Source organism: Sorex fumeus, unplaced genomic scaffold, assembly GCF_029834395.1.
Source record: "Sorex fumeus unplaced genomic scaffold, SorFum_2.1 ptg000013l, whole genome shotgun sequence".
NCBI lineage: Eukaryota > Metazoa > Chordata > Mammalia > Eulipotyphla > Soricidae > Sorex > Sorex fumeus.
Genome location: NW_026606070.1, coordinates 17,668,696 through 17,682,948, shown reverse-complemented (window position 1 = coordinate 17,682,948; position 14,253 = coordinate 17,668,696). Strand labels below are relative to the sequence as shown.

Genomic DNA, 14,253 nt, shown 5'->3' with positions numbered 1-14,253 from the left:
CAATATATAGTGACAAAGTCTAGAAAAAATAAAGGAAATAAAATTGGAAAACCAAAATGTAAAAGTTGATTATCTAATCTACTATAGATACAAAACTAAAAATTTAGATAAATTCAAATCTGTCACTATATTTTTCTCTAGAATTAAACCACCTAAGAATCAGTTGGTGATTTATTTAGAATGCAAGAGTTTCTTACCTAATGCTTCGCTGTACAACTTGTCCCAAACCTTTCCCAAATCATCAAATTGATTCATCCAAAGGTCAGATAAGACAGAAAACATAAAGTTTTTTACTCTTTCCAGAAAGGTCATTTTATCAGTTAGGCTTGTCATGGGAGTAGGTATATAGGAAGATGGAACTGGAAGTTTTGCACAGTATTTCTCAAAAATGTGACCAAACGAGAATCTTAAAGTGTATATAAACGGTACTCCCAGCAACTCAGCTATCAGCTCTCCACAGGGAATCACAGGATCTATAACCATTGCATCATACTTGGTTTCCTGAAGTTTCTTCATGACTGTTTCATTGTAGACCACATTCTCACACTGCAGTTTTAAGACTTCCGTACGTTGAACCATGATTTCTCTTAGCTTGATTACTGACTTCCAGAGTGGTAATGTTGGCATGACATTGGATATTGTATCTAGAATTTCATCCAATACTTCTGTAGTATTTTCTTTGCTATTTTCCATAGAGATGACTTCAAAGTTGAGTATGGAAGGCTTGTTGTAGTCAATGATAACAGTGTTTGAAGGAACCAATACAGTCACCTCATGGCCTCTCTCTGCAAGTTTCTCCAGAATCATCTTTAAGTTTAGCCAATGGCTCATGTCAACGGGCCACACCAGAATCTTTCCACAGGATCCATAGTCAGTGTAGGAGAGCTGCAGCAGCAGAACTGCCAGAACCCATCTTCCAGGTACCATGACTGCAGCTCCCTGACACACTGATTTGCAGAGGCTGTCCACTTACTTATCAGAGAAATGAACTGCTATTTAGATAGATCTAAAGTTAAAAATTAATTTCTAATATTGCTTAATGACAGTCTTAGAGTGCAGCTTATCAGTGTATGAACTGGACATAGTACTATACCATTTGTGAAAAAAAAGATTTAAAATAATTGCTTTAGAGTAAATGATGGTACCTGTGGGGTAAATGAAGAACTATAAATTGTCTCAATGGACATTACAGGAGCCAATGGGGAGACTTCAAATATCTACATAAAGATGTATGCTGTTATCATCATTCTTTGAAAAAAAGTCACTGGGGCAGAGGGACAGTATAGTGAATAGCATGACACTTGTCTTGCTTGTTCTTAGCCTAACTGGATTTGATCTCTATCAGCACATACTGTACCCAGAACCCTGCCAGGAGTCGTTCATGAACGCAGAGCTAGGAATAAGCACTAAGCACCACAGTGTCCCCCTCCACAAACAAACAAATCCCCAAATTAAAAAAAAAACTTAAGTTAACTATCAAATACTTAAATTTGTGCAATAATGAAGTCACAGTAATCTGATCATCATCATCATCATCATCATCATCACCATAATCAATTAGACATGGTTCTCTATCAATACTATAAAGAAATATTGAAAACTGCTCATATTATCTCAGCATAGTTGTGGCTGGTTCTGGAGGTCTTCGGCTGCCAGACCTCTGCCCGAGCTCTGTTGAGGGAAACTCAACCCGTCCTCCTCCAAGGAGCCCGGCAAGGACAGCCAGATGTGGGGGCAGGAGACTCTGCGCTGTTCTCTTCCAGGAGCTGTCCACACGACATCTTACTATCTCATTCTTACTTTGGACAACCTGGCAGACTACTGAATGTAACCTACCCAAACGGCAGAGTCTGGCAAACTCCCCGTGGTGTACACAATATGCCAAATCCCAGTAACAATGATGTGTCTCATTCTCCTAACACTGAAAGAGCCTTGAATATCGCACTTTTTAAAATCTCAGGGCTAGGACGAAGGAGACGTTACTGCTGATGCCTGCTCGAGGCAATTCATGAACAACAGGATGATCGTGATCGTGATCATATTATATATTACATTCAAGGATATGTAGGCATCACATTTACCATGATTTCTTTAAAAATTGAGAAATTTAGAGAATCACTTTTTTACTATTCATTGACATTTGTTTCAGAGATTGGAGAAATAGCACAGGAATTAAGGCACAGGCTTCCAGGCCAAACCATGGTTTGATTCCCAGAAGCATATAGTCCAACAAGATTTTCTGGTGCTACCTTGGAGGCCTCTGAGGACACCTGGGTTTTGCGTTGAGGGATGGCCACCTTAAGGTGGACCAGGTAATTCCAGACACTGCAGATCCAGAGTAGCACAGCCATGTGTGCCTGAGCTTAGACCTCGCATTCATCTATTAACTACGTTGACTGAGAATCAGAAGGAAGGTCCCTAGTTTACTGAGCACTGCTTAAAGCACCCTAGCTCCCAACACCCCCAAATAGTGACTTCAGGACAATAAGATCATTTTCATAATAGCACTGTAGCACTGTACTCCCATTGTTCATCGGTTTGCTGAAGTGGGCCCAGTAACATCTCCATTGTGAGACTTGTTACTGTGTTTGGCATATCGAATACATCACGGGTACCATGCCAGGCTTTGCCTTGTGGGTGAGATACTCTCAGTAGCTTGCCGGGCTCTCTGAGAGGGGCGGAGGTTTCAAACCCAGCTAGCCTGGGACGGCCGCCATGCAAGGCAAATACCCTACTGCTGTGCTATATAAAAAATACAATTAAAAGGTTATACATAAGTATATTATGTGATTAATTCCGCTGCTATCTATGAAAATATTATACTTGTTCTCTGTCTCAAATATGTTCATTATGATTCACATTTGTAAGTTCAAAAATATGAAGACAAAAATGTGCTTAGGTGTATAACCAGCTATTAATTTAAATTTACTCAATCTAAAATCACTTCTCAAATCACTTCTCAAATCACTGATTTCATAATAAAAATAATATCAAGAATTTACTCTTCGTGGTGAGCTATAACAATTGTCACCCCAAAAAATTGATTTAAACTTTTAAATTTTAATATTGTAGCTTTTTTATCTAATCAATTTTAATTCAGAATTGAATCAAGCATTCTCACTTTGCCTACATTTAAATAATAAATTATTTTTTATAGGGAAAAAAGGAAAAAGGGCGGTCTAAAGAGAAAAAGTCCCTGAAGGAACTTAATCTTAAACTTGTATTATACAAAATAGTGAAAAAAGTACAAATTGCATTCACCTATTAATAGCCAACCAATTTACTTTTGCTCTTGAAAACCCTACCCAAACTCATACAACCAGGGAGATTAATTACTCAATGTTTCTAATGCTCAATATTATAAATTTTAAATGTCAGAAACTTTTATACAATAAATTTGAGTTGTATAATTAAAAATTATAAAGAAAATTCATTCTTTATTAAAAAGTTAAAATATTGAATGTTGAATTTATATTGTAATGTAATTAGTAAAGCAAAACGTATATCATTCAATAGAACATTACACAAAATTTTTAGAGATCTCAGTAGATTCTGTCTAGTGCTCAGCAAGAGCACTAAGCAAATGAGTGAAATTTTCAGTGAAAACAAAAGGACCAAAAAAAAAAGAACAACATGACAAAAGAGATCACAAAGAATTCTTTGATTTTTAAAAACAGTTTAAGTGAGAGAAAAAAATGGCAGATATTTTGCTTTAGTGCAGAATAATATAGATTGAAATGAAATAATGCAAGTTTTTAAAAAAATATTTAGAGTAAAATTTAGAGAATGCAATTTATTTGCTAATTTTAAGACCTTGTCCATCTAAATAGGTTTCTGTTTGCTAAAGAAATCAAGCTAGAACTAACTTTGTTTTGCTACATTCTGTTACAAGTATGGGTTCAAACCTACTTGTACAGATTTATGTGAGAATAAACAAGTCTTGTATACATTCTTTTCATTTTTTTCCTAGAATTAAACCATCTAAGATTCTGTTGATTTATTTAGAATTCAAGAGATTCTTACCTAATGCTTCACTGTACAACTTGTCCCAAACCTGATCATCAAATTGGTTGAGCCAAAGGTCCGATAAGACGGCAAACATAAAGTTTTTTACTCTTTCCAGAAAGGTCATTTTATCTGTTAGGCCAGTGATGGGAATAGGTACATAGGAAGGTGGAACTGGAAGTTTTGCACAGTATTTCTCCAAAGTATGACCCATGGAGAATCTTAAAGTATATATAAACGGTATTGCCAGCAACTCAGCTATCAGCTCTCCACAGGGAATCACAGGATCTATAACCATTACATCATACTTGGTTTCCTGAAGTTTCTTCATGATTGTTTCATTGTAGACCACATTCTCACACTGCAGTTTTAATACTTCAGTAAGTTGAAATATGGTTTCTCTTAGCTTGATTGCTGACTTCCAGAGTGGTAATGTTGGCATGACATTAACTATTATATCTAGAATTTCTTCCGTTATTTCTGTTGCATTTTTTGGGGAATTTTCCATAGAGATGACTTCGAAGTTGAGTACAGAAGGCTTGTTGTAGTCAATGATAATAGTGTTTGAAGGAGCCAATACAGTCACCTCATGGCCTCTCTCTGCAAGTTTCTCCAGGATCGTCTTTAAGTTCAACCAATGGCTCATGTCACAGGGCCACACCAGAATCTTTCCACAGGATCCATAGTCAGTGCAGGAAAGCTGCAGCAGCAGTACTACCAGAACCCATCTTCCAAGCACCATGACTGCAGCTCCCTGACACACTGATTTGCAGAGGCTTTCCACTTACTTATCAGAGAAAGGAACTGCTACTTAGATAGATCTAAAGTTAAAAATTAATTTCTAAAATTGCTTAATGACAGTCTTAGAGTGCAGCTTATCAGTGTATGAATTGGACATAGTACTACACCATTTGTGAAAAAGAAGATTTAAAATAATTGTTTTAGAGTAGTGATCGAAGCTGTGGGGTAAATGAAGAACTATAGGCTGTCTCAATGGATATTAAAGGAGTTAATGGGGGGACTTCAAATATCTTCATAAAGATGCATACTGTTATCATCATTATTTGAAAAAAAGTGAGTGGGGCAGAGGGACAGTATAGTGAATAGCATGGCACTTGCCTTCCTTGTTCTTAGCCTAACTGGATTCGATCTCTATCAGCACATACTGTACCCAGAACCCTGCCAGGAGTCGTTCATAAATGAAGAGATAGGAATAAGCACTAAGCACCACTGTGTCCCCCTCCACAAACAAACAAACCCCAAAATTTAAAGACTTAAGTTAACTATCAAATACTTAAATTTGTGCAATAATTAAGTCACTGTAATTCTATCATCATCATCATCATCATCATCATCATCATCATCATTATAATCAATTAGCCATGCTTATCTATCAATACTATAAAGAAATATTAAAAACTGCTCATATTATCTAAGCATGGTTGTGGCTGGTTCTTGAGATCTTTGGCTGCCAGAGCTCTGCTCAGGGCCGGGATGGAAAGTCAACCCGCCCTCCTCCAACGGGCTCGGCAAGGACAGCCAGGTGCGGGGGCAGGAGACTCTGCGCTGTTCTCTTCCAGAGCTCTTCACATGACATCTTACTATCTCATTCTTACTTTGGACAACCTGGCCGGGTACCGAATGTAACCTGCCCACACGACAAAGTCTGGCAAACTCCCCCTGGTGTACACAATATGCCAAATCCCAGTAACAACGATGAGTCTCATTCTCCTAACACTGAAAGAGCCTTGAATGTGGCACTTTTTTAAATACCAGAGCTAGGACAAAGGGGACATTACTGGTGCCTGTTCGAGGCAATTGATGAACAACAGGATGATCGTGATCGTGATCATATTATATACTACATTCAAGGATATGTAGGCATCTCACGTTTAACCATGATTTCTTTAAAAATTGAGAAATTTAGAGAATCACTTTTTTACTTTTCAGTGACATTTGTTTCAGAGTTTGGGAAATCACTTAATCACTTATCACTTAACTTCTCGTTAGTCATCGATTTGCTCGAGCGGGCGCCAATAACGTCTCCATTTGTCCCTGTCTCGTGCTAGTGTAGCCCAATGGCATCTGTTCGCTCCGGGAACATGAAGGGCCTCAAACTGATCGTTCATGATCTTGACGAAGAAGTCTGACCATCTGGTAGGTGGGAGGCCACGCGGTCTTTTGACATCCCGTGGAATCCAGTTGGTAACAGCTCTAGTCCAGCGGTCGTCTTTAAATTTCATTACGTGACCAGCCCATCTGATTTTCGACACCTTGGCAAATGAGACAGCGTCCCTGATTCTTGATGGTTGACAGATGTCAGAACTCCGAATTCTTTCTCTCATTTGAGTGAAACGTGATATTCCAAGCATAGCTCTTTCTATTCTTCTTTGGGAGACCTGAATAGCGTCATCTTGTTTGCGTAGGGCCCAGGTCTCTGAGGCATATGTTAATGCAGGAAGAACAGTGGAATCAAAGAGATGTGCCTGGAGCCGGAGGTTCTTCGTCCTCTTAGCTATTTCTTCGACGTTCTTGAAGGCATTCCAAGCCGCTCTCTTCCTCCTGCGCAGCTCAGGTGCCAGGTCATTTGTCATATTGACCTCTCAACCTAGGTACACATAGCTGTTGCATTCGGAGATGGTCGTTCCATTGAGAGCTAATGGGGCGTCAGGAACGAGGCTGTTTCTCATAAACATTGTCTTCATAAGATTCAGCTATAGTCCTACCTTTCCACACTCACGGTCAAAGTTGGCCAGCATTTGTGCCGCTTGGCTGATGTTTGGTATTATTAAAACAATGTCTTCAGCAAAGCGGAGGTGGTGTAGTTGCCGACCATCTATCTTCACTCCCATTCCTTCCCATTCTAGTCGTCGTATGATGTTCTCGAGGGTGGCACTGAAGAGTTTCGGTGAAATGGTATCACCCTGCCGAACCCCTCTCTTGACATCAACGATCACTTCTTTGTAGAATGGTGAGATCCTGGTAGTGAATCTGCAATACAGCTCATGGAGGATCCTGATGTATTGGGCTTGAATGCCCTAATTGGCTAGGGCTTCAATGACTGCTTCCATGTCAACAGAATCAAAGACCTTCTTTAAATCAATGAACGTTAAACAGAGCGGCATCTTGAACTCCCGAGAAACCTCAATGAGCTTGGTTGTCGTGTGGATATGGTTGATGGTGCTGAATCCTTTGCGGAACCCGGCTTGCTTGCATGGTTGTCCTTCATCTAGTGTTCTGCCAATCCTATTTAGGATGACTCGAGTGAACAACTTGTAGATGACAGACAATAGGCAGATTGGGCGATAGTTGCCAATGTCATGGATGTCTCCCTTCTTGAACAGTAGTACGGTCCTGCTGGTTTTCCATTGGGACGGAACCTTGCATTCAGACAGGTAGTGAGTGAAGAGCTGAGCCAGTGTATTGATGAGTACTGACAGCAGGTTCTTCAGGTGTTCAGTCTGACCTTGTCTGGGCCGGGTGCTGTTTGTTTCTTTACCGACGAAAAGGCACAGGATTCCAGGCCAAACCCTGGTTTGATCCCCAGAAGCACATAGTCCAACAAGCTTTTCTGGTGCTACCTTGGAGGCCTCTGAGGACACCTGGATGTTGTGTTGGGGGATGGCCACCTTAAGGTGGACCAGGTAATTCCAGGCACTGCAGATCCAGAGTAGCACAGCCATGTGTGCCTGAGCTTAGACCTCCTCACATTCATCTATTAACTACGTTGACTGAGAATGAGGAGGGTCCCTAGTTTACTGAGTACTGCTTAAAGCACCCTAGCTCCCAGCACCCCCCAATAGTGACTTCAGGACAATAGGATCATTTTCATATTAGCACTATAGCACTGTCCTTCCATTGTTCATCAGTTTGCTCAAGTGGGCCCAGTAACATCTCCATTGTGAGACTTGTTACTGTTTTTGGCACATCGAATATGACACAGGTAGCTTGCCAGGCTTTGCTCTTCGGGTGAGAGACTCTCAGTAGCTTGCCGGACTCTCCGAGAGGGGCAGAGGTTTCAAACCCAGCTAGCCTGTGATGGCTGCCGTTCAAGGCAAATGCCCTACTGCTGTGCTATATAAATAATAAAATTAAAATGTTATACAAAAGTATACTAATTGATTAATTAAACTGGTATCTATGAAAACATTATACTTGTTCTCTGTCTCAAATATGTTCATTATGATTCACATTTGTAAGTTCAAAAATATGAAGACAAAAAATGTGCTTAGTTGTATAATCAGCTATTAATTTAAATTTACTCAATCTAAAGAATAGCTTCTACAAATCACCGATTTTATAATTAAAATAATATCAAGAATTTACTCTTCCTGGTGAGCTATAACAATTGTCACCCAAAGAAATTAATTTAAACATTAGATTTTAATATTCTAGCTTTTTTATCTAATCAATTTTAATTCAGAATTGAATCAACATTCTCACTTTGCCTACATTTAAATAACAAATAATTTTTAAAGGGAAAAAGGGCGGTCTGAAGAGAAAAAGTCCCTGAAGGAACTTAATCTTAAACTTGCATTATACAGAATAGTGAAAAATGTACAAATTGCATTCATCTATTAATGGCCAACAAATCTACATTTGCTCTTGTAAACCCAACCCACCTCATACAAGCAGGGAGATAATTACTCAATATTTCTAATGCCCAATGTTATAAATTTTAAATATCAGAATCTTTTTTTTTTTTGGTACTGTTTCAGACTTACAAATTTTTGTGCTTGGGTTTCAATTATACAATGATCAAATTCCCAGCCCTCCACCAGTACCCATTTCCCACCACCACGGATCCCAGTATCCCTCCCACCCCCCATCCCCTCCCCATCCCACCCTGCCTCTGTGGCAGGGCATTCCCTTTTGTTCTCTCTCTCTCTCTCTCTCTCTCTCTCTCTCTCTCTCTCTCATTGGGTGTTGTGGTTTGCAAAAGAGGCAATGAGTGACAATCATGTTTGGTCTATAGTCTACTTTTGGCATGCTTCTCCCATCCTGGGAGGATCCTCACAACACCTTTACCAGTACCAGGAATTTTACTCCATGGCTTGGAGGCCAACCACACATCCTAGGTTAAAAGCGAGCTCAGATAGAGAAGGGAACACCAAATAAATGTCAGAATCTTTTATAGCGATAGCACAGAGGGTAGGGCGTCTGCCTTGCATGCAGCCAACATGGCCGAACTGAGTTCGATTCCTCTGCCCCTCTCAGAGAGCCCAGCAAGCTACCGAGAGTATTCGATATGCCAGACACAGTAACAACAAAGTCTCCAATGGAGACGTTACTGGGCCCGCTCGAGCAAATCGATGATCAACGGGAGGGCCTTTACTTACATTACTTATAATTAAAAATTATAAAGAAAATTCATTCTTTATTAAAATGTTAAAATATTGAATTTATATTGTAATGTAATTAGTAAAGCAAAAATTATATCTTTCAATAGAACATTACAAACATTTTTAGAGAGCTCTGTAGATTCTGTCTAGTACTCAGCAAGAGCACTAAGCAAATGAGTGAAATTTTCAGTGAAAACAAAATAACCAAAAAAAAAAATGACAAAAGAGTTCACAAAGAATTCTTTGATTTTTAAAAACATTTTAAGTGAGAGAGAAAAATGACAGATATTTTGCTTTAATGCAGAATAATATGGATTGAAATGTAATAATTCAAGTTTAAAAAATATTTAGAGTAAAATTTAGAGAATGTAATTTATTTACTAATTTTAAGACCATTGACCATCTAAGTAGGTTTCTGTTTGCTAAAGAAATCAAGCTAGAACTAGCTTTGTTTTGCTACATTCTGTTACTAGTATGGGTTCAAACCTACTTGTAGAGATTTATGAGAGAATAAACATTTTTTATATACATTCTGTACATTTTTTCCTAGAATTAAACCATCTAAGGTTCTGTTGATTTATTTAGAATGCAGGAGTTTCTTACCTAATGCTTCACTGTACAACTTGTCCCAAACCTGATCATCATATTGGTTGAGCCAAAGGTCCGATAAGACAGCAAACATAAAGTTTTTTACTCTTTCCAGAAAGGTCATTTTATCTGTTAGGCCCGTGATGGGAATAGGTACATAGGAAGGTGGAACTGGAAGTTTTGCACAGTATTTCTCCAAAGTATGACCCATGGAGAATCTTAAAGTATATATAAATGGTATTGCCAGCAACTCAGCTATCAGCTCTCCACAGGGAATCACAGGATCTATAACCATTACATCATACTTGGTTTCCTGAAGTTTCTTCATGATTGTTTCATTGTAGACCACATTCTCACACTGCAGTTTAAAGACTTCTGTACGTTGAAGCAGGATTTCTCTTAGCTTGATTGCTGACTTCCAGAGTGGTAATGTTGGCATGACATTAGCTATTACATCTAGAGTTTCTTCCATTACTTCTGTAGCATTTTCTTTGTAATTTTCCATAGAGATGACTTCGAAGTTGAGTACAGAAGGCTTGTTGTAATCAATGATAATAGTGTTTGAAGGAGCCAATACAGTCACCTCATGGCCTCTCTCTGCAAGTTTCTCCAGAATCATCTTTAAGTTCAGCCAATGGCTCATGTCAACGGGCCACACCAGAATCTTTCCACAGGATCCATAGTCAGTGGAGGAGAGCTGCAACAGCAGAACTGCCAGAACCCATCTTCCAAACACCATGGTTACACCCTGACCCACTGATTTGCAGAGGCTTGCTCACCAGAGAAATAAGTGCTATTTAGATAGATCTAAAGTTAAAAATTAATTTCCAGAATTCTTTTATGACAGTCTTGGAGTGCAGCTTATCAGTGTATGTACTGGACATTGTACTATAACATTTGTGAAAAAGTTTTAAAATAATTGCTGGAGAGTAAACGATGGCAGCTGTAGGGTAAATAAAGAACTATAAACTATCTCAATGGACATTACAGAGCCAATGGGGAGACTTTAAATATCTTTATAAAGATATATGTTGTTTTCATCATTGTTTGATAAAAAGTGACTAGGGCAGAGTGACAATATAGTGAGTAGCATGGCACTTGCCTTACAAGCAGTTAGCCTAATTGGATTCGATTTCTATCAGTGCATACTGTACCCAGCACCCCGCCAGGAGTGATTCATGAATGCAGAGCTAGGAATAAGCATTAAACACTACTGAGTTTGTCCCCTTCCAAAAACAAACAAACAAACAAACCCTATAAAGAAAAAACTTAGTTAACTATAAAATTCTTCAATTTGTGCAATAATTGAAGTCATTGTAATTCGATCATCATAATAATAAACTAGCTATGACTCACTATCAACGCTATAATAAAATATTAAAAACTGATCCAATTAGGACCCTGAAGCCCCCTTCCCGACTGCAGTCCCGCCAGAGTACCTTGCCTGGAGAAACCCTGCCAGCCCCGGAAATACCAGAAGTGAGCGCCAACACCTGAGCTAAAACATAGGCAACCAGCAGCTTCCTGCACAGGTAAAGAGGCTGGTGCCAAGTCCCAGCATTTTGGACTCACAGCTCAGCCACTACTATCTAATTCTATAGAGGACATCCTGGCTATTCCAAGTACATTAGGCCAATAGTCCACTAGTCTATTCCAATTATAATACTCCCCAAAACATTGAAAATAAAAGTGAACACAAAGAATTGAACAATCTCAAAGAAAAAGATCACATCTCTTGAAGTCACACTAATGACCTCACCTAAAGCACAGAGAATCACTGAAGAGGTAGTATTCTTTAAAAGGGTAAAATGAGACCATCAACGAAAAAGCCCATCTAGAATCCTTCCTTGAAGCAAGAGGCGTTCACTGATAATGACCTGAAGGGACCCACCACCAATACTACCACAGCAACATGAAGAAACAGTGCATATCTCCCCATGAAGAGTGGATGAAGAAAAGAGCCCTGAAGCCTCATCAGGAAATTTCCATAAATGTAATCTCTCAGATGAAGAATTCAGAGATCAAATGTTGAGGATGCTCAACGAACTCAAAGAAACGATGGAACAGATATCGAGTAAATTAAAGGAGGACATGAGAGAAAAAGTGTAACGGAGAGCCAACAAAATACAGAAAGAAATCAAAGCAGAAATAACAAAGCTACAAACAGAATTGTCACGAATAAAGGATTTGGTAGGTGAATAAAAAAAAACCTCAGTGGTTTAAGTCACTTGTTAAGCAAGAGGGCTCATTCGTGGGGATGGGGGCAGGGATGCCCTTTCCTCCCCGCCTTAATGAGACCCCGAGTCACTGCACAGGAACAATCCTCTAGCTACTCAACAAGCTGTTTAAACCATGATTCCAGAGACTCAGAAACAAATCTCCCAATTCAGAGGCCTTTGGCAGAAATCCCTCCAGATTTAACTATTAAGATTTCAGGATTCCAAAATCCCACAGCTGCTATCACGGCCTTGCCACATTGTATAATATTTGTTATCAATAATAGAAAACAAATTGTCTAATGTTTCCTTTTCGGCAGATGTGAGTGTTGGGGTAAAATCCCAAATGATAATGGGATTTGATCTGGTGTCAAAATAGTGAATGTAATCAAAGAAGAGAGAGAGAGTAATGTGAAACCATCTACCACGCAGGTAGGGGAAAAGATGGGATGGGAGGCATATTGGGGTTTTTGGTATTGGAAAATGTGCACTGGTGAAGGGTCAGGTGTTTCATCATTGTATGACCGAGATCTAAACCCAAAAGCTTTGTAAATGCTTTCATGGTGACTCTATAAATAAATTTATAAAAAACAAACAACAAAATTAAAACTCAGTAGGTGCTCTCAACAATAGAATGGTTACAGCCTAAGACAGAATCAGTGAGCTTGAAGATGAGCTGCAGGAAGCTTACAGGCAACAACAAACAATTGAAGAAGACCTCAAAAGAGCTGTAGGGTGAATCAGAGACCTAGGGGATGATTCCAAGAGGAACAACATAAGAATCATCCGAGTACCAGAAGGACAGGTAGCCAATCCCAATGAAAAAACCACAGTTAAAGAAATCATTGCTGAAGAGTTCCCAGAGCTAGAGAATGCAAGCATCCAGATACTAGGAGCCTGAAGAGTGTCAGCTAAAAGAAACCCTAATAAAAACACTCCAAGACACATCAAAGTCAGAATGATGGATCCCATAGATAGAGACACAATACTGAAAGCAGCAAGGTCAAAGAGAGAAATCATATACAAAGGAGAAACCCTTAGATTTATAGCAGACCTATCAGAGGAATCCCTCTAAGCCTAAAGACATGGTTGGGATATATTAAAAAAACTCAATGAAATGAATGCTTCACCAAGAATACTTTATCTGGATAAACTCTCAGTCAAACTTGAAGGAACAATACACTATTTTGTGGATAAACAACAGCTCAGGAACTTCTGGACTTAAAACCAAACTTAAAAGAAGGACTAAAAGGGCTACTGTAAGACAAGAAAACCCCCTACAAGCACAACAAACCCCGACAGAGAGATGGCACAAAACCCCATGACAATAATGTCTCTCAATGCCAATGGTCTAAAAGCACCAATTAAGAGATGCAGAGTGGCAAAATGATTCAGAAACTGAAGCCATCATTTTGCGGCCTACAAGAAACACATCTGAACAGTCAGAGCAAATGCAGACTCAAAGTCAAAGGATGGAAAACAATCCTGCAAGCAAACTACTCCCTCAGAAAAGTCGGGGTAACCTTAAGGTAATTATACTATAAATAGTACGGTAATTATACTAATAGTAATTATACTATTAATAGTATCCAACAACATAGATATAAGGTTGAAAAATATTAGAAGGGACAGCAAAGGCCATTTTTCATTAATCAAGGGATATGTATAGAAGGAAGAAATCATACTCCTTAAATGTATACACACCCAAGGAAGGACCAGTTAAATACTTAAAACAACTGCTAACATATTTTAAGGAGGACACTGCTAGCAACACAATAGTATTTGGAGACTTCAACACTGTCTTATCACCTCTGGATAGATCAACAAGAATAAAATACTGTCTTTGAAGGAAGAAATAGAAGAGAAAGGGCTAATAGATCTATACAGGGCTTTACACCCCAAAAAGAAATAATATACACTCTTTTCCAGTAAACAGGAAACTTTTTCCAAAATAAACCACCTGCTGGGTCACAAAACATACCTCAATAGAATCAGGAAGATAGACATTATATCAACTATCTTTTCAGAACACAATGCACTGAAGATAGAAGTTAATCACATATGGATGTGGAGAACCAAATCAAACACCTGGAAATTAAATA

General features: G+C 38.9%; 1 protein-coding gene across 4 annotated transcripts in view; it reads right to left on the bottom strand.

The window, feature by feature from the left end:
- Nucleotides 1-14,253, bottom strand: part of UGT2A2 (UDP glucuronosyltransferase family 2 member A2) — a 76,878-nt gene that overhangs the window by 15,189 nt on the left and 47,436 nt on the right. Inside the window, exon 1 of one of the 4 annotated variants that reach the window (XM_056111404.1) lies at nucleotides 4,024-4,756. The exons of 2 other annotated variants lie outside the window; for them this stretch is intronic. In XM_056111404.1, coding sequence (XP_055967379.1) covers nucleotides 4,024-4,747 — 724 coding nt within the window. In that variant the 5' untranslated portion in view covers nucleotides 4,748-4,756. Of the gene's footprint in view, nucleotides 1-197; nucleotides 955-4,023; nucleotides 4,757-14,253 lie in introns of those variants that run through there. One more of the 4 variants, XM_056111401.1, reaches the window with a different exon arrangement.